Source organism: Takifugu flavidus, chromosome 4 (assembly GCF_003711565.1).
Source record: "Takifugu flavidus isolate HTHZ2018 chromosome 4, ASM371156v2, whole genome shotgun sequence".
Taxonomy (NCBI): Eukaryota; Metazoa; Chordata; class Actinopteri; order Tetraodontiformes; family Tetraodontidae; genus Takifugu; species Takifugu flavidus.
The window spans coordinates 8,349,207-8,370,467 of NC_079523.1; the positions used below are offsets into that span (position 1 = coordinate 8,349,207).

At 43.6% G+C, this 21,261-nt stretch overlaps 2 protein-coding genes across 3 annotated transcripts; both read left to right on the forward strand.

Moving 5' to 3' along the window:
• The first annotated feature begins 7,274 nt into the window (after nt 1-7,274).
• Nucleotides 7,275-17,884, forward strand: LOC130524587 (taste receptor type 1 member 3). Of its 2 annotated transcripts, none has more exons than XM_057030851.1 (8): nt 7,275-11,134; nt 11,213-11,513; nt 12,079-12,435; nt 12,519-12,935; nt 13,027-13,230; nt 13,572-13,692; nt 13,858-14,228; nt 17,417-17,884. In XM_057030851.1, the coding sequence occupies exons 1-8, from the start codon at nt 10,938-10,940 to the stop codon at nt 17,477-17,479; spliced, it is 2,031 nt and encodes a 676-aa protein (XP_056886831.1). In that variant the 5' UTR covers nt 7,275-10,937; the 3' UTR covers nt 17,480-17,884. The 2 variants fall into 2 exon arrangements, with proteins under 2 accessions (XP_056886831.1, XP_056886830.1); XM_057030850.1 differs by lacking the exon at nt 17,417-17,884 and adding an exon at nt 14,306-15,544.
• Nucleotides 17,885-19,529: 1,645 nt separating this feature from the next.
• On the forward strand, nt 19,530-21,248 carry LOC130524588 (taste receptor type 1 member 3-like). Its single transcript, XM_057030852.1, has 3 exons — nt 19,530-19,729; nt 19,895-20,265; nt 20,343-21,248. The coding sequence occupies exons 1-3, from the start codon at nt 19,555-19,557 to the stop codon at nt 20,934-20,936; spliced, it is 1,140 nt and encodes a 379-aa protein (XP_056886832.1). The 5' UTR covers nt 19,530-19,554; the 3' UTR covers nt 20,937-21,248.
• Nucleotides 21,249-21,261: the final 13 nt, after the last annotated feature.

Consider the following 21,261-nt stretch of genomic DNA (forward strand, 5'->3'; position numbering starts at 1 on the left):
TCTATACTGAGGGAAGAGAGAGAAACATGCACACGCACAGGATTCCCAGAGAAAACTTGAGTCTTGAAATGGCAGTTTGCTCAGGGCCGTGATCGATGCCGGGTCTATGCCTCGACACCTTCCTACCCCCCCCCCCCCCCCCCAGGAGGTGTGCTGCTGTTTGCTCAGGGGTGGACACTGATCCTTCGGGATCAATTGCCTACAGACATATTTTTAAGTCTATCCGGTTGATTTAGACTCTGTGTACTTGACATTTGAGCTCGCCAGCGGAAGTAAAGCGAGTCAATACTGCAGCGCAGTGTGAGAACTCTAACAGTCTAGCAGCTGAAACAAGCCAGTGGGAGAGTGAGAAACCTGGTTTTTTTTCAGCAATCGGCCCCAACGGTCCCGCTCAAGCCAGCATTAGCAAATGCACAAGTCATTTTTAGTAGCAGGAGTAGTATTAAGTACTTTTTTGGTTTTAATTTTGCTATTCGTGGTTGCTAAAGTAAGCACAAGCAGTGTTTTGTGTCTGTCTGGCGTTCTTCATTCTCATGTTTTGACAGACCAGGACGAGGAGACGGAGCTAATCCAGAAATGACAGTTTGTTCTGGTTTTGTCACCTGTCATGGCCAGTATCTGGAAGGAAAGGTGGGGGGGTGAAGAAGGATCTCACACACACAAACATGCGGATCCATCTACCGTAGTTGTTTCAGATCTTTCTAGTTTCAACAGACGTTGTCCAAGGTCTAGCTGGTTTGTGAGCAAGGTAAACAAACCACCCAAGTTGATTGGAAAATTTGTCTATGTAGACACATAACATGCTCAGAGAATATACAGTAATATATGGGTCCTGATGGTGCTTGAAATCCTTGAACATGCTTGAATTTCAGTGTTGCAATTTCTGAAAACTGCATAAAGTTTAGTTTAAGTGCTTGAAAGTGCTTGAATTGTATCTCTGTATTTCACAAAACTGGGATCAGACTGAAATAGTTTGCTTATTAGAAGGAGAAATCAAATCAGAATGAAGGTTCCTTAGCCTGGGATCCACTGAGCCTCTCTGCTCCTCTCTGTGACCTGCCAATCTGTTGTCATGTAACAGCACCTCCCCTCCAAGACACAGCAAGCGGAGATGACGAAATGCCCGGAGGTTGCTGCCGTTTTAACGAGCGTTGCCTCCAATATGATGCGTAAAAACAGGATTGCGATGTGTGAAAAAGATTTACAGGTTAATACAATACCCCAGACTGTGTTCTCCAGTAACATTAAAGATAAATTAAGACTCTTTGAGTAGGCCAAGGCTGCACGTTAAAACTTTGTTTATGCTAACCACTAGCTCAGTTAGCAGTTTTACACATAAAATTAGATCAAATGTATGGTAGTCAAAGTTAACATGTATTCAGAAAACATCTCCAAGGATACGCTGGGGTGCATCAGCAGTGTTGTGACCTGGGGTCAAAGGGTGTTTTGGGTCTCAACATGCATCCTCGCCCAGGCGACCCAGCCAGGACTGATGTGTCCCAACAGCGAGTGGCTTTCTTCACAGGCTCGCTGGCAGATGGAATGGCCCTCTTTTTGACTGTTGCTGTGATGCTCAGCTGGGTAAGGACCTTGCAGAGTGAGCATCCTGCAAATCCAGCTGACCTCAGTGGGCTCATAGAATGTTTTCCAGCCTCTGCCCCTGCTCCTCTCCAGTAGTTCCTGGTACTTGACACATTTTCCTCTTGTTGGCATCCTCTATGTGCTCTTCCCTCTGCACTGCCAGTTTCTGGACAATGTCAGATTGCTGTAATGTGTTATGGGAATGTCAGCCGGCTTCCCAAGTCAGCCCGCAGCTGCCAATCGGAGGCTGGGTGGGGAAGGCCTGTCGTTGATCTTGCCCCAGACCTGGGGTTTCTCTGCAGTTTGGATGAAGCAGACTGCTTTCTTCGGTGGGTGGTGCTTTCCGGTGCTAATGGCTGACGTTAGACTCTCCACAACTGCCTATCACCAGTGATAGCAGCCATCTGCCAGAACCGTTGAGCAGCTGCTGAGGTGATGTTCCAATGAGCCTCATCCACAGCAGTGCAGGCAGGGGTGTGTCTCAGTCTTTCCCCAGATGAGAAGGTTTACTGGGCTTGGCAAGTTGTTGCATGCACCAGGAAAAAGATGTGACAGAAAGATGCTAGGACACTGCCTGGTCCATGCTCCATGCTGCCAGAGGCCTACTGCTCTGCTCAATGGCTCTTCCCCACCACAAGCTCCTTTAGTCTCAGGCACGACTCTGCCACCTACAGTGCCTTCTCCACTCTCCAATTCCTACTGTCATCAATTACTGGGTGCTCTCAGGTGAACCTTTGGCTTGGTGTGAGTGTTCCCGTTGAAGGCCCTAGCCCTAACCCATTCACACTTATTTTCACACCTAAGGCCACTTTAGAGTTGCCAATTCACCATTGACCCATATGGACGTCTCCAGACTGTGATAGGAAGAGGGAATACTCAAAGAGAACCAGGGGATTCAAACCTGGAGCCTCTTTGCTGCAAGATGACAGATTTAACCATCATGCTGCCCAGATATAATCAGTTTATTACGAAATACTTAGAATGGTGTAATATAATCTTGACGAGGTATTTTCTGATGCTAACATGGAGGGTATTCTGACCTGTTGGAGGTCAGGTCAAGATTCAGATGAATGGACTGAAACTCATGATGTCTGGGCTTTTTCTGAGAAAAAAAACCATGAACACAAATCAACAGAAGTATCCACGTGGGATAATAGGACACAGGAGAGAAAAAAAACTTGTTTTTCTGTTTTATGCAACATGTGACAAGCCCATAATCATGACAGCTACATTTCAGTCTGCACAAGAAGAAATTTGATAGGTTCATCAAAACGTGAGGATTTACTGTGCGGCTGTAAAGCCCCGACAAAAACAAGGCCACACAGCAGAGCTTCCTGGAGTTCTGTTGAATTAAATTCCAAGAGTCCTGCCGGAAATCCAACATGAAGCAACAGGCCGTCCCCCATGAAAGGGTCGCCGAGTGTGAATAAGTCCACAGAGTGAGCATGTCCATGGCTGACAGACAGACTGAGTCAGCGCCGCATTCCAGTGGAGTCAACCATCCACTTTACCCACAGCAGACACACACACACACACACACACACACACACACACAACACACACACACACATACACACACACACTATTCACACACACACACACAATTAAATATTAGTGTCAATGTGATTTGGTATGAAGTATTATTTTCCCTTTTCTGTTTTGAAATATACACATCTATATAAATAATGCTCTTAATGTTTGAAGTGTTTGTACTTTAAGAATGACAGCTTCTAAGGATACAAATATTTCAGGTAAGACTACATCATCCACTATTTAACACCGTTGATGCGGAGATCCTGAGTGGATTAAGGGGGAATCAATGGAGTGTGTACAGAGGGAGACAATGTTGTCGTCTCCCTACACAACCTCCCTGTTCTACAGATGGTATGTTGAATTTGTTTCTTTTGCTTACAGATAAACCTAAGAGTTTTGTATCATGTGACTGAAATCACCAAACATCTGTAAGCAAATGCAATAATCTGACCTTTTATCATGAGCCTGAGCTTTAAAGGTGCGCCATCTTAAAGGTGTTTTTGCCCCATTAGTACATAGAATTACATGTTATATGTTGCTAGAATCCAACTAAAATGTGTCGCCTTTCTAATTTGTGTCGCTTGTCATATCAGTAGAAATTCTCCTGATTAATACTTTTATTCAAAACAGTCAGATGCAAACAAAGAGATGGAGGACCTACGAGACAAAACTGAACAAGGACGATGCCTCGTTAATGTAGGCAGTTGAGAGAGAATGCAGGAATAAACTAGAATGTTACACAAACGCAGGCTGAAGGGGAGAGTTTCAAATGTGCAACAAGAGCGAAATAACTGTGGTAATAGCAGTAAAACTATTCGATTCCCAGGAAGTAAAATCTGAGAAGCTCTATTGGCGACAGATCAGGCCAGGTCAGTTATGAAACAGTCATCTCGTGTTCTGCTGCACCGTAAAGGTGTGTGATTAACTCCGTGAGTCAGATTCAGGTGTTTTGCAATTTGACAGAGTCCAACCCCTTCCCCAGTTTCTTTCAGGTTTATAGTTGTGAGGCAGCCTTCATCTTCACACGCGAGCCTGCTGTCAGTCAGGAGGAGCCGCAGCTCGCAGGTTATCATTCATCGCACTGGAGACATTCGGGGGGTCTGCAGCCGGGACGTCTGTGTTTACACACCGACAGATTTAGACCAGACGCAGATACGACTGATGTGTCTCTGGTGGGAAGGGTTTGCACTTACTGTGTGGATAACAACCACTCATTTAGATCATGTTAAAGGGCAGAAAGAGAGATAAAAGAGTAAATTAAAGACTTGACCTATAAATGTTCCTTTTGTGTGATTGGGTCCGGAGCCCGGTCCTCTCACAGCGCTAACCTCTCATCACGAGCTCTATTACCAGTGTATGATCAGGGTGATGACTGGTAGTGTCACTTGCCCTGAGTAATGCAATGTGGATTTTCCTGTAAGGTCACCGGAATGACGCAAAAGCTGAGTCTGAAGCACAAAAACTGAGGCCATCTATCAATATAAAGGCCATTATAATTGTTGCGTGAGCAGGACCTTTAAAAGCTTTTACCTCATATGAATATCAGCTGCCTTTACTGGGCTGATGTGTTTGCTTAATTTCACTGGCCAACCTGAATTATCTCAATATAAAGCGTGCTCTGTTGCAGACTGCTGCATATCAAGTCAGTTTTAAAATCTTCTGACATATAAAGGACCCATTAAATATCAGATGATTTCTTATTATTCAATATGCAGTTACATTTCTCATTTTATCTTGTTTTATCAGCTGGTGTAAAAAATGGAAGAAGTTGCAACAGAACTCTGCTGTCATCATCATCTGCACGTGTCGCCCTGTTGAACAACTATTATCACTGGTCTGTAGTCACTCACCTGCCGTAGCTTACAGAGGGGATTTTTTTAAAATTTAAAGGGATTTTAATAATATAGTTCTCCTTACCTTTCTTCCAACAGGAAAGTTGAGCCTAATTTAGCTTTGCTCAAATAATGACAATGAATAGATGAGGCTGGCTCATTTTAAAGTAAAAGCAAAACTTCACTGACTTACCTACTGGGTAAATCATATTCAATTTGTTTTTACACATTAAGTTCATCCTCCCTTGCACTGTCTATCATATCTGACTTCTTCCTGTGAAAGCGCACAGTTGCCCGTTGGCTAACGGCACTAGAAATAATTTGAATAGTGACACACTGTTAAGCAGCTCTAATGAGCAGCTGGAGGTGCTGGGGCTCCATCAGCATATGCCGATGGAGTGATAAGAGTGATGTGGAGGCTGTTCTAGTTAAAGGATGGTGTTGTGCTTCTGCCAGTGTGCAGAGAGAAGTAAATCGTGAAGTTATGCAAAAATATAACAGTAGCATTTAAAATATTGCAAGTGAAACATATTAAATAGCCTTAATTAGACAGCGTTGATGGCCCATTTCAGCTCCATATTGTTTCAGGGAGAGCTCATTGTCTCGCACTCCCCCAGTTCATTTTATAATTTTTATCAGCAGGATTTCCAGCTCCAGCTGTGTGACTGTGACGGGATTCCAGAATTTTATTGGCCTTATTGAACACTAGTGCTCTCATTTATGACACCATAAGCTTTGCTGCTGTAACACTTCTGTGTACGCTTCATAACGGCATGGAGGTAGCCCCGGCTCGTCCACACAATGTGGACACCAGCCCACATTAAACAAGGCTTTGCTGGACCTAAATGTGCTTTGAGGCCGTTGGTTCTCACCAGGTCAAAGGTTGCTGGACCACAGGATAACTGCAGAGGACGTCTCAGGCAAGGAGGAGACACTTGGCGGAGTCAGAATACACCAGAGACCTCCCATCTCTGCCTGAGCTGCTTGTGAAGGTTCTGATGCTCTGGGCTGCAAAACCACTCAGGAAAAGTGATTGAAAAAAAGAAAAAATCTTACTGTGTGTGTGTGTGTGTGTGTGTGTGTGTGTGTGTGTGTGTGTGTGTGTGTGTGTGTGTGTGTGTGTGTGTGTGGTGTGTGTGTGTACAGGCCACACTGACATAAATAACATTTTGAAATCTTGAATTACATGCCTGACCACATCAGGAGCCGCACGTCTAAACACACCTTTATTTCATGTGTTGGAGTCAGTAAAACCATGCAGACAGATTCAGGTTACCTGAAACGATCGGGCATGTGGCTGCACGGGGAGCTTCGAACCTGTGAGGAGGACAGAGAGCCTGGGGGAGGGACCGTGGCAGCTGTTATGTTTCTAAAAACAGGCAACCCCCCCCCATAACCCCATTCCTTCCCTCTTCCTTCCTAATAATCCTCTTTCTCCACAGCAGATGTTAATCACTGTCTGTTTTCAAAAGGAAGCAATCATTGAGTCAGCGGAAAAGACACACCTTCCTTTAATAAACACACATAAAATCATGTGATGACTGACAGCCTGTTTGTGAGTCACGTGCTTGATGGAAATGAAGAGTGAAAGGGTTCCCGGCAGACGTCCCCATCTTTACTTCCCCTTCAACCCCATCAGGACTGAATTCCAAAATCAAAGTGGAATTTTGACCACAGCTCAATTAAGATGTAAACGTACTGACTGTTTTCAGCCTGTGTTAGTGAGGGCAATCGCCTCTTTCGTTCCTCCACCGTTGTCTGGCTAGCTCTCCCCATCTGTCCTGCATCGGCCTCTTGCATAAGGTCGATCTGGTAAAATTCCACAGCGCTCACTTGCTCCCTGCTCCTCTATCATCCGAGTCTTTTCACCCCGCAGCGAAAACAATTTGTTACTGTTCAGATCCAGTCGCCCACGCGTAGGATGTTTTTCCAGCTGCTAACAAACACGCTACCTCACTTCTAAAGGGTCTGGAACACAGAGAAGGTGTGTGTGAGTGTGCATGTGTGTGGGGTGTATTTCTAAGAAAATTGAAAACAGTGTTTGCCATTGTTGTTAGAAACTCCTCAAACTAATAAAGTAAGATGGGAATGCTTTGATGCAGTATCTGGGGGTGCAGTATCTGAACATGCCATTGGGGGCGGTGTTGCCATCAACTGTTCAAGCATGGCTAGTAAAACCTAAAGAAAACTTTGAAAAATGATGGAGTCCAAGTTTCAGTTGTTGCCTCATCCGGATCCAGAACAGCGGAGCTGGAGCCAGACTGTTTGCCAGACAACAGTGAAGTAATGTTGGGGTGGGGGTGATGAAAAGATGGACTCAGCAGCAGCCCAATGAGAACTTTGAAAGGTCCCAGCTCAGTCGTCAGCAGTTTAACCTCCTCCTAATTATTAAATCTGGCCTCGTTCGTCTCAGCTTCGTCTACCTTAAAACAGCCCCAGTTTAATATTGTCGTCCACTGTTTACATCATCCAAGGAAATAACCATCATCTTCAATCATATTTAAGACAACGACCTTGAAAAATACAAGGCAAATATTCAGTGAGCAGAACATCTGGCTTTGGCAACATTGCCCATTGTTCCTTAACATGAGCTGGAAAAAGAATAAAAATTTGTCACATAAGACAGCAACAGCATGAGATCTTCACATCCTAACAGTATTTAGCAACTTTTTGACAACAATGATAATAAAAATGCATCGGAACATTTTTCCAGTCCTGGTTTGGATCATCATGTACATTTTCCATCAAAAAACTCAGCAGCGGATCACTAATAAGGCCTGTAATGATTCACAGCGAGCAGGATGACACGCGGGAGCGATCACTTACCTCCAGGATGCAACGCAACACCCTCACACCGCCAGGAGCGCATGCACACACAGGCAGAGCCCAAAGGGCTGGTAGAAACACCAGAGACGTGAACAAATCGGATCTCCAGCCACGTTGGCTGATGCAAGACAGATTTGTCGTGGCGGTGGCATGTAGAACAAAGGGAAAGGTGTATATGTGCTCTGGAGCATCACACTGCAGGCGATTTTTGCCATCTGAAAATTGCTTTATAGCTTCTGGTTGTGAATCCCTGTGTCAATCGTTAGCTGGGTCACTTTAATGTTGGACCTCACACTTGTGCAATTAAAGACAACATTACCAGAGCAGGTAAGCTCCAGATGCACCCGAGGGTATCTCATTAACAATGTGCATGGGTTCCTATCTCCATCCCTCACGCTAAAGGCTGTGACCACATTCGGCCGTTGCGTAATAGAGGAAGAGAACAAATTCGGGATCCTTCATCATTGCTTCTCACACTCCTCCCTCTGCCAGCCTTGATCTTTTCCTTTTATCTTTCTTTAACGTGACAACCAACAGCCTTTCATTGCGTTTTATAACAGGCTTCTGATCCTTCGCTCGATGATGAGGGATCTCATAAAATCTCAGCGTTTGTTTGGCGTCCCCAGCATGTCACCGAGACGCCGACTGTTGTGTAAGCAGCAGAGCAGCCTGGCACAGAGGAAGCTCTTGTCCCTGATTTGGACCACATGTGGTCGACCCCCAGGACCCCCACCCCCCAGACCCCCACCGCCACCTCCTCCTTTCGTCAAGCTGCCGTGTAAACATCATTGTTTCAGTCTCCAAAAACGGAAACTTATTTCTGAGAACTGAGGTAGTTTAGTTAGTTTTTCTTCCTGCAGTATAGCGTTCAGTGCAGTGTTAAATCATTTAAATGGATCCCATACTGTTTATACATGGATGCACATGCTAACAGAAGTACAGGTTGCAACATACTTATGAGCTGCCGGGACAGAAAGAGAGGCAGAGATATGACACAAAGAAGAACGAGTTTTACTGCAAGAAGGGGGAGGACAAATGCCATGTTTAACCCTTCTAGGTGAGGTTGCAAATTATCTCCAAAATACATGTTTTCAGGCCTGGATTGTACATTCACACTTTTCCCTTCCCGTCACAGAGCCGCATCATTCAGGCGTTTCTCCCAGCACCAGTGATCAGTGGGCAGATGTGGATTTCCAGTAGCTCTGTTCAGTTTTCTGCCTCGCGGCTCAGAGGGGCTGGCTAATAATTTGTCGGCCCCTGTGGGGCGTGTGGACAGCACATCAACAACAGGCCCAGTGTTCAGATCTGATGAGAGCAAGGCTGATCTGGCCACTCTGAAGGCAGGAGGGTAGGAAGAGTGAAGGAAAGGAGGGCAAAAGGAAGCAAAGGAATGGTATTGCTGCACAGATCTCTCTCTCTCTCTTTTCAGGCTGTCAGTGTGTGGGGTTTCATGAGTTTGTGGGGCCATTGTTAGACTTCCATACTAACATGCATTACCTCTATAGGGGGACAAAGGGCAGGAGCAACCATTTCTCCACCTCAGGACACGTGCTTTTCTCTTGATTAAAACAACATGTTTTTTTTCTGATTGAGAGGTGTTGTGCAACAATGTCCCTCCTTTGCAGGTCAAACAGCAAATCCATGAAAGCTGCAGAACACCGCATACGATCGCATCGCAAAATACATTTCTACACTCTCGGAGTGAAGCAAAGACGTCAAAAAGAAGATTGAGCAATTTATGCAGGTGGACTCGCCTCTGTTATCAGTTTAAACAACATACGCCACAGTTTATGTCCACTGGCCTCACAGCAACATACCTGTGGGTCCACCTGCACTCCATCCTTACATGAGAAACTGTACCTGTCTATATTATATTCTCACACTGAGCCTCCAAATCTTCATAGCATAAATATTTATTTTAAGAAGGTACGAGCACGGTGCCAGCCAGGTTTCAAACAACTCATAGACCAATTACCCATCATCAAACGCGCACATCTGCCATCTAGTGGTAGAACAGCGTAAATACAAACAAGATAAGCGTTATATAGGATTTGAAGCATCATTTGTTTTCTTTGCCCAGACAACAAAGAGGTCATTTTATTGAACTGGACTCAGATTTGAACTGATCTCAATAATTACGAATAAAGTGGTGAAATGCATTTTAACGTATGTCCGCAGCTGCTGATGGCCAGCCATCTAAAGGAGGAATAATGTACTTTCATGAGTTGCTGCTGAAAATTAGAAAATATCAGAGGAATAAAGTCACTTTTGTTCATTACTCTCACCATTGCATCTGGGCAATTTTGGATCGTAATCATTTGGAAATCCCTCTAACAATTAAACCAAAAACTCCAGTCTAGCAGTAATAAACACGTGGATGGATTCAGCATCAGTTTAAGACACGGAGCTTCTTAATATTATGCAAATCTTAATCTCCTCACAGTTGAACTGCTGGCTGAAGAAATGCCCTCCAGAGTGATGATGTGGGCGGCAAATCTATTCCTGAAATTTGGGTTTAACACCTGCCCCACAGAGGACTGCTCTGTTGAGCAATTCCAATATAAAGGCAACATCCCTTAGCCTACAACAGTGATTAGGTTTCCAAAAAAAAAAAAAAAAAGCTGGGTCTAGTTTTCATGCAAACATTGTGGGAGGAAATGTGTCACTTTGATTTGTAGGTTTTTGCATGGAAATGGGAAATGCAAAACCAAAGATTGAGGTAAAAGACACAGAGCACCTAAAAAAAACACATGAAAAAAAGTGATGTGCGCCATTTAAAGAAGCTGCTGAAGCTAATCGGATAGCATTCCTGGTTTTATTAAAATGATACCACCCAGTGAATCATCAACAGTCATAACACACAAAATAGACCGAAAAGGTAAAGGGGACCCCATATATGCACAGAAAGCGGATCCACAGAGGAGATTTAAGAAATCCATTTAGTGTATAAACATGGGCTGCTGACTTCAGACTTCCTGAGAATATACACCACAAATGTAAATGTAGGTCAATATTTGAGGGCTCATTTAACATGATTTGAACACCTTCAGCTGGGCGGAAAAGGGCCAGCACCAATCAGACCTATATCTGGGCTTTTACGTAATCTTGTATACGAATGATGGACAGTGTTAAAGTGCTGCCTTTACTGCAGCTTCCACCTGCATCATGGCCGTATCTCCCACTCTGCTGGTTTTATTCTGGGTTTTTAAGATGACCAGCGCTACTCCGGCGTGGTTCCAAAACATCTCGACCAGTCTCTTCAACTTGCCTGGAGATATCAAGCTTGGGGGGCTTTTCCCCCTCAACCGGCTCACCAGCAACCTCAGCCAGAGGACGGAGCCGGACCAAATCAGCTGTGACAGGTGACCGTTAGGGAAAATAACACAAGATTTTGAACTGATGTATGTTTAACCTGATAGCGGATGCATCCTTCCCGACAGGATAGACACATACGGACTGGGCATGGCTATCGCCATGAAATACACAGTGGATGAAATCAATGCCAACCAAATTCTGCTGCCCGGAATCCAGTTGGGTTATGAAATCTATGACACCTGTCTCCAGTCAGCCATCATCGTCAGACCAACCCTCTCTCTCCTCTCTGCAAAACATGACAACACTTTGAGCGTGCAGTGTAATTACACCAACTATGAGACCAGCATATCAGCTGTGATTGGACCCAACAACTCAGAAATGGTGTCAGTCATAGGGAAACTGCTAGGATTCTTCCTGATGCCACAGGTTTGGTTGTACACACACAAACACACACACCCACACACACACGTTCACTCTTATCTTACCAAAATATTATCATCACTGAGCGATACCCAAGGAATATCGTCTTCCATAGACACATAATACAGTAAGTAAGCACCCGAACAGTGCTTTGTAAATCTATATTAAGTTCTCATTCACCTGGTTTAGTAATGTGAATATCTCTGATTTTTTTGTAAAGAGTAGTCTAATTTAAGCATATTTGGAGAAGATAAACCTTATTACAACTTTTTTTTCTTTTAATTACATCAAATCCAGTTTGTGTGACCTTTCCATACTATAACATCTGGCAACTTACCAAATTAAATCCCTCTGCTTCAAGTAATTATAGTAATATGGTTTTTAAAAAGATCCAGAAGATGCCTAACACAGTAACATAGAGAGGCAAGAACAAATTTCAGAAATCTATGTAATAATTATAATTAAGACTGTATATTAGGCCTTCTGTTTTGATACTAGAGAGAATTTAATGGAATGGAATTTAAAAGTGATGATGTTTGTGTCCCATAATATTATAATCTTCTGTCTTCAGATAAGCTATGGTGCCACAAGTGAAAAATTCAGCGATACTGCTCTCTACCCATCATTCTTCCGGACGGTGCCCAGTGATAAATGGCAGGTCGAAGCCATGGTTCTTCTGCTGGAGGAGTTCAACTGGAACTGGGTGGCTGTGGTGGGCAGTGATGAGGAGTATGGACAGCGAGGAGTGCAGGACTTCTCCAAACTAGCAGCAAATAAGTCCATTTGTGTGGCATATCAGGGGTTAATTCCAGTCTACACAGACCCGGAACCAATGGTTAAAACCATCCTCAGTAATATCAACTCAACTAAAGCCCGCGTAGTGATTGTGTTTTCTCTCTCAAACCAGGCAGAAATCTTTTTCAAAGAGGTTGGTAAAGACTGGATGAGATCATTTGGAAACAGTTATTGATCTTTAATCCTGTTGGATTTGACCCGTCTCATCTCAAACAGGTCATCAGAATGAAACTAAAAGGGGTGTGGATTGGCAGCACAAGCTGGACCATAAATGATGCTGTCACCTCTCTCCCCGACATCCAAACGGTTGGGACCATCCTGGGATTTGTCGAACAAACACAAAGTGTGGACCTTCTCCGTGCCTACACGTACGCACTCTTAAACAAACTGAGTGAAGAGCGTGCACACACACGCTCTTCGGCACAAAACTCCAATTATCCTTCCAATCCGTGCCCACAATGCTGGAACTTGTCACCTGCTAATATTAGCTTGGTGACGGACCTTGTGATACAACGCAAAGCCTTTAGTGTCTATGCTGCCATCTACAGTGTAGCACAGGCACTGCACAATTTTCTGCAATGCAATTCGACTGCATGTAAAAATACGTCTGAAGTCAAAATCTATCCCTGGAAGGTAATTTCTTGTTCAATACAGGGCAAGGAGTGGGAAAAAAATCAGATTGTAACTTTCAAAACTGTCATAAAATGTGTTTTTTCTGTTGCAGCTGCTGAAGACTCTGAGACACACAAAAGTGGACATAAATGGCACAATGTTAGAGTTTGACAGCAATGGCAACCCAAATGTTGGATACAATTTGATTGAGTTGATCTGGAAAAATTCAACACTGGAATTTGTAGAGGTTGGAAGCTTCAATAAGATTTTGAACATCAACGTGTCCCTGTTCAAATGGCACACTGAAACCTCAGAGGTAATTTAAGAATTAAAAATGATTGTGGATTAACCAATGGCGTCAAAATATAGCTGACAACATTTAAATAACCGAATGATTGGAATTTCCATGGCCTTATTTCTTTAAGATGAAAACATAAATCAAGCAATAATAAAACCAAATATCATTCTGTCTTTGTGCGCATCTGCCTGGGGATTTCACTGAGAGAGAATCTGGGATGTTGCATGAGCCTAGTAGATCGTGTGGCCACTTCTGTCACTCCGGGACCAAGTTATGAAAACATGAAAACTCTTCTGTAATTGAGTTTGAACGGTTCTTTCACAATATCATGATATAATCCAGCTGCACAACCTTTGCAGGTTCCTCAGTCCACCTGTTCAGCAGCGTGTGGAGAAGGCCAGGTCCACAGAGTCAAAGGATTCCATTCCTGCTGCTTTGATTGTATTGACTGTTTACCAGGAACCTACCAGGCACAAGACGGTAAAAGTGGGCAGCATTTGAGGTTTAGGTTAGCTTCACCTTGTTAAGCTTAGTTTATTAGTTGAATCTCCACAAATTTGCAGATAAGTTCCTCTTAATGTCTGTGCAAAACTTTTCAACACTTCCTTTCTTTACATCTGGTTGACTATGATGTCTTACTCACAGGGGACATTCAGTGCACCCCATGTCCTCCCCGTCAGTGGTCTCTGGCACGCAGCTCCAGGTGCACCGACCCCATCTATGACTACTTGTCCTGGGACACACCAGAAGCTTTACTACTGACTCTGGCTATAGTGCTGGTCGTACTATTCATGGGGTCAGTGGTTGTGGTCTTCGTGAACCACAGGGAGACGGTGCTGGTGACTGCTTCAGGGGGGACTCTGAGTATTGTGGTTCTGCTCGGTCTGATGGGAGCTTGTCTCAGTCTGCTGCTGTTCCTGGGACAACCAGGGGACACGGTGTGTCGTCTCCAGCTGCCCCTCATTTCTGCCTTCCAAACAGTGCCCCTCTCCATTATCATGTCCATTTCTCTGCAGGTGAGGAACAACTATAAACTCGTCGCTGTGCCGTACACCAATGTTACTTAACTTCAAATCCTTCTTTTTTTAAACAGATTTTCTTTGTGTCAGAATTCCCAAACTTAGCAGCCTCTTACCTGCATGTACTCAGAGGTCCTGGAACGTGGCTGCTCCTGCTGATCTGTTGTGCTGTGCAGGCCGGCATCTGTGGCTGGTTTGTCCAGGACGGACCGTCTCTGTCTGAATATCTGGCAGACAGGAGGGTGGACTTTGTGAGATCCTTTCTGGCTTGTCCAGTGTCGCCTTTGTCTGGCTTTGCCCTCATGCAAGGTTTCATTGCTGCCATGGCGCTCATGTCATTCATGTGCACCTTCATGGCAACAAAACCTCTTCATCAGTACAACCTGGCGAGGGACATCACCTTTTCCTCCCTCATCTACTGTGTCATTTGGGTGACCTTTATTCCAATCTACATCGGTCTGGAGGAAAAACGCAGGGCAATTATTCATGTTTCCTTTATCCTAGCAAGCGACCTGGGTCTGGTGGCGGTGTACTACATCCCAAAATGTTACTTCCTGTTGAAAACACCTGAGCTCAATACTGCAGATCACTTCTGTACCTTTCTGGAAGGTCTCCAACCAACACCAGCTCAAGAGGAACCACAGACCCAGACAGAGTCAGAGCAATAGACCAAAGCTAGTTCAAGCAAATATTATATGTAGTAGGAATTCCTTGAGAATCACATATTTGCATGCAAGCAGATACTAGAGACTGATTTGGATCTGTAGTGCAAAGCTGTGTAAAGCTTTTAAAAGAGTTGAAAGAGTTGAATTGTGAAACCATGGTGACATAACTACTTAAACCTTACCTTATCTAGCTATAGTTCTGACTACTGTAGAACCCAGTATGTCTCTTAGTGACATATAGTAAATGTCAGGTGACAGTCATGTGACTGGGACAGGAAGTCACTTCTCCAACATGGTGGAGTCACCTGTATACAAAAGGAAAGACCTAATTTCAACAGGTTAGGCTTTTCCAGTAGCAAAGTTAACTTTTAACAATTCCTGACCTTTGATAATGTTTACTATATATTTTACCTGTTCTGACCACCCCACCCCACCCCCCACCCCAATCTCTTGATGAAATGAAATGAAGATAAAGCAGCGTGTTATGTTAGAGATATAGATGTACCTGATGGAAAACAATGATTGTTGCATGAATAAGATTTTATTGGCTTTTTCACCTGTTCTAATAAAGGAAAACACCAAATTCATATTGAGGGGGCCACTGGCAAGTAAAGACCCACTTTAAAATAAAACAACCATTGAAGTCCATTTGAGTCTTCACCTTGTTTATGCAAATGACAAAAATAAATATGAAAAGAAATGAACCATATAGCTGCAGCATAATAGCATTAATCAACGGTTGAGTTTGGGTCAGTCTTTGTTCCTGTTGTGTTTTGAGCCTGATACGTGGCCATCTTTGCTCTCATTTGGTGACCTGTTTCCAGTAACCAGTTCCCAGAGGTTTTACATGTATCCTTAGCTTCCTTTGAGCCGCTACAGAGGTGTCAGAAGAGCTACATGCTGCTCTGTAAATCAGGATCAAAATCTGTCAGTTCCAAAACATGTTTCAAGAAATTTGTCCTGATTGTCATTTAGATGTTTCTACTCCAAACTTTAGTAAAAATCAATTGACAAGGCAGGATTTGTAAAGACAGAAAACTGCTTCTTTAAGGTCTCATAGCTGATAATACATACCTTAGTAAAAATCAAATCATGAGGTCAAAACAACTCTTCAAAAGCTCAGAGACAGGATTATGTTGAGGCACAGACCCCAGGAGCCTCTGAAATTATTCTGAAATGGGAAAAAAAAGCTTGGAAAAACCAGGGGTCTTCTCTCTTATGGCAGTGGCATCAGACTGAGCAAATCTGCAGAATAGAGTCTAGGAAACAGGCAGGACAATGAACACAAAGATCACACAACTCGTGCGTTTATTTTGTTTTAAATGAAAGTCTTGCATTAATATGCGCACACATACTCCGAAAGAAATCCGATAAATGGACTGAAAGATGTCAGCCAGAGTTTGTCAATGGCATTTGTACATGCTAACAGCTCAGGTCCAGTTCTTCCAACTGTCTGATTACTTGCAGGTTTTTGGATTTTTCTGCCCACATAAATGGGCCGAATGCCTTTCTGAGTCTCCTCAGCATGTGTAGAGACAGTGGTACTTTACCCAAGTCCACACATGCAATTAATGTCAGAAAATGGAACCTAAACAGCATTGGGCTCTGTGGCTCAGATGATTTTGGAAACTATACCGCAAAACATCAAAACCTGCTAGATTGGGAGCAGCCCAGTATGATGCAGCGAGAGGTCCACAGAGGGGGTTCTGCTCATGGGCTACCTTGCTGTAATGTTAACTAACCAACTGCCGGTAAAAGTATTCATTTACAAACATGGTGTAATAGATTTCACCCAGCTCTGTTGGACTGTGCTGTCAGCTCTCTCTGTGAGCTCACTATTAGTTCATCTCAACAGAACTCGAAATTAGAAGAATGAGTTACCCAAAGATTATCGTAAATCACTTTTTGCTCGAGTTTTTAGGGAAACATTTTAACCATTATTTAATCTCTGTGACAAAATAAACAGCAGGATTATTTAACTGTGCGCTCTTCCATTTTCTCACAGAATAAACATCAAGTCTAAAGCTCATGGTCATTTTTAATCATGCTAAAGCCACCATCAAATGATCATCTGTTAAAGTGAGGCTTTACTTTAACAACAACTTGGAGTGATCAAGGATGAGCTGATACTGCTGCAGATCCATCTCTGTCACTTAGTAACACTAACAAGGCTCAAAGGGAAAACCACAAACAAATGTCATTTAAATATTCCGGAAAGATGATCGACGACTCGTGCGTATATGCACAACAACCCAAGAGAACTCATATTCTGCTCATATTGTGGGTAACCGACTCTTTTTTGATATTTAAGCATGTTGAGCTGTGCTCGGCTAGATTCAAACTCCTTTTTTACATGCTTGATGATAAGATGATATATAAACTATTATTTTAGGTGATTTGGGGATCCTAAGGGGGGGTGGAGAAGGGCCAGCACCAATCAGACCAGTTTGGTTTGGGGCTTTGGCGTCACTTTGCATATGACAACATCTGAGGTTGAAGCATATGTTCTCATTTCTGCAGCTTCCACCTGCATCATGGCTGTATCTCCCACTCTGCTGGTTTTATTCTGGATTTTTAAACTGACCAGCGCTACTCCGGCGTGGTTCCAAAACATCTCGACCAGTCTCTTCAACTTGCCTGGAGATATCAAGCTTGGGGGGCTTTTCCCCCTCAACCGGCTCACCAGCAACCTCAGCCAGAGGACGGAGCCGGACCAAATCATCTGTGACAGGTGACCGTTAGGGAAAATAGCACGAGATTTTGAACTGATATGTATGTTTAACCTGATAGCGGATGCATCCTTCCCGACAGGATAGACACATACGGACTGGGCATGGCTATCGCCATGAAATACACAGTGGATGAAATCAATGCCAACCAAATTCTGCTGCCCGGAATCCAGTTGGGTTATGAAATCTATGACACCTGCAGACAGTCAGCCGTCATCGTCAGACCAACAATCTCCTACCTCACGGCAAAATCCAACAACCTGCTGTCTGTGGAATGTAATTACACCAACTATGAGACCAGCATATCAGCTGTGATTGGACCGTATGGGTCAGAGATGGTGTCAGTCATAGCAAAACTACTAGGATTCTTCTTGATGCCACAGGTTTGGTTCTTAATGTGTTGTCTGTGGTGCATGTCTTGAATCACATGTCTGTAGAAGCAACCTAATGGTAAAATCAATCTGAGATAGTCTAAATAGAATTTTCTGTTAACAGACACAAAACAGAGATTGTTCCAGGCAGGCAGTATTTAAAAAATAAATAAATAAATAACAGAATTTTCTAAATTACTGTTTGTTATTTGTTCTGTTTGTGAAAGTGCTCTTATAGAACAATAGCAGTTTAATGTCATGTGAAATTATCGGGGGGAAATTTGTCTATATAACCGATATACATGGTGGAATTTAAAAGTGGTGATGTTTGTGTCCCATAATATTATAATCTTCTGTCTTCAGATAAGCTATGGTGCCACAAGTGAAAAATTCAGCGATAAAGTTCTCTACCCATCATTCTTCCGGACGGTGCCCAGTGATAAATGGCAGGTCGAAGCCATGGTTCTTCTGCTGGAGGAGTTCAACTGGAACTGGGTGGCTGTGGTGGGCAGTGATGAGGCGTATGGACAGCGAGGAGTGCAGGACTTCTCCAAACTAGCAGCAAATAAGTCCATTTGTGTGGCGTATCAGGGGTTAATTCCAGTCTACACAGACCCGGAACCAATGGTTAAAACCATCCTCAGTAATATCAACTCAACTAAAGCCCGAGTAGTGATTGTGTTTGCTCTCTCAAACCAGGCAGAAATCTTTTTCAAAGAGGTTGGTAAAGACTGGATGAGATCATTTGGAAACAGTTATTGATCTTTAATCCTGTTGGATTTGACCTGTCTCATCTCAAACAGGTCATCAGAATGAAACTAAAAGGGGTGTGGATTAGCAGCACAAGCTGGGGCATCCACAATCAAGTGACCTCTCTCCCCAACATACAGTCTGTTGGTACCATCCTGGCATTTACTGATGTGACTCAAAATGTGGATCTTCTCGATGCCTACACACACGCACTGTTAACCAAACTGAGTGAAGAGCGTGCACACACACCCCCTCCAGCACAAATCTCTGGTAATCCTTCTAATCCCTGCCCAAACTGCTGGAACTTGTCACCCGCTAATATTAGCTTGGTGACAGCGCCTGTGGTGCAGCGTTCAGCATTTAGTGTCTATGCTGCCATCTACAGTGTAGCACAGGCACTGCACAATTTGCTGCAGTGCAATTCAACTGCATGTAAAAAGCCTGTCAAAATCTATCCCTGGAAGGTAATGTATTTATTTTATATGTGATTAAAGATTAAAATGAGATCCATTTTTCAGTAACACTCACAAAAACAATTCTTTTTGCAGCTGCTGGAGGCTTTCAAGAACATTTCGGTGAACCTTAGTGGCACACAGATAGAGTTTGACGCCAGTGGTAATCCAAATGTTGGCTATAATTTAGTTGAATGGGTCTGGACAGAATCAGGTTTAGACTTTAAGGATATTGGAAGCTTTAATGAGAAACTAGAAATCAACAAGTCCCTGTTCACATGGCACACCGAAAACTCAGAGGTAATGTCAGCATTTAAAATGTAACCCCATTATAATGCAATTGAAAATTTGATCAAATGAAACATTGCAGTTTACGAAAATCACCTGAAATAATGCAACAACCTTTGCAGGTTCCTCAGTCCACCTGTTCAGCAGCGTGTGGAGAAGGCCAGGTCCACAGAGTCAAAGGATTCCATTCCTGCTGCTTTGATTGTATTGACTGTTTACCAGGAACCTACCAGGCACAAGACGGTAAAAGTGGGCAGCATTTGAGGTTTAGGTTAGCTTCACCTTGTTAAGCTTAGTTTATTAGTTGAACCTCCACAAATTTGCAGATAAGTTCCTCTTAATGTCTGTGCAAAACTTTTCAACACTTCCTTTCTTTACATCCGGTTGACTATGATGTCTTACTCACAGGGGACATTCAGTGCACCCCATGTCCTCCCCGTCAGTGGTCTCTGGCACGCAGCTCCAGGTGCACCGACCCCATCTATGACTACTTGTCCTGGGACACACCAGAAGCTTTACTACTGACTCTGGCTATAGTGCTGGTAGTACTATTCATGGGGTCAGTGGTTGTGGTCTTCGTGAACCACAGGGAGACGGTGCTGGTGACTGCTTCAGGGGGGACTCTGAGTATTGTGGTTCTGCTCGGTCTGATGGGAGCTTGTCTCAGTCTGCTGCTGTTCCTGGGACAACCAGGGGACACGGTGTGTCGTCTCCAGCTGCCCCTCATTTCTGCCTTCCAAACAGTGCCCCTCTCCATTATCATGTCCATTTCTCTGCAGGTGAGGAACAACTATAAACTCGTCGCTGTGCCGTACACCAATGTTACTTAACTTCAAATCCTTCTTTTTTGAAACAGATTTTCTTTGTGTCAGAATTCCCAAACTTAGCAGCCTCTTACCTGCATGTACTCAGAGGTCCTGGAACGTGGCTGCTCCTGCTGATCTGTTGTGCTGTGCAGGCCGGCATCTGTGGCTGGTTTGTCCAGGACGGACCGTCTCTGTCTGAATATCTGGCAGACAGGAGGGTGGACTTTGTGAGATCCTTTCTGGCTTGTCCAGTGTTGCCTTTCTCTGGCTTTGCCCTCATGCAAGGTTTCATTGCTGCCATGGCGCTCATGTCATTCATGTGCACCTTCATGGCAACAAAACCTCTTCATCAGTACAACCTGGCGAGGGACATCACCTTTTCCTCCCTCATCTACTGTGTCATTTGGGTGACCTTTATTCCAATCTACATCGGTCTGGGGGAAAAATTGAGGTCCATTGTTTATGTTTCCTTTATCCTAGCAAGCGACCTGGGTCTGGTGGCGGTGTACTACATCCCAAAATGTTACTTCCTGTTGAAAACAGCTGAGCTTAATACTGCAGATCACTTCTGTACCTTTCTGGAAGGTCTCCAACCAACACCAGCTCAAGAGGAACCACAGACCCAGACAGAGTCAGAGCAATAGACCAAAGTCAGATCAAGAAATTAAACATCAGAATTCTTATGATTTATGTGTTTTATAATGTATGGTTTGAGGAAAACTGTTTTAATTTAGTGCAATTTTTTTCATCCTTACCTCATATATGTTTATTACCAAGTAAGGACTTAGGAAGACCAAGTGCTGCATATGTGTGTTATAAAGGGATTACAGCATTTTCATATTTAGACATGTGTGCATGTGGACATTAAATGAAATAAAGTTTCTTATTGTGTGTTGCCGACATTTGTGATTGTTGAATCCAGCAAGGTTACAGCTTTGTTTAAGGTACATGTTAAAGGGTCCTTAATAA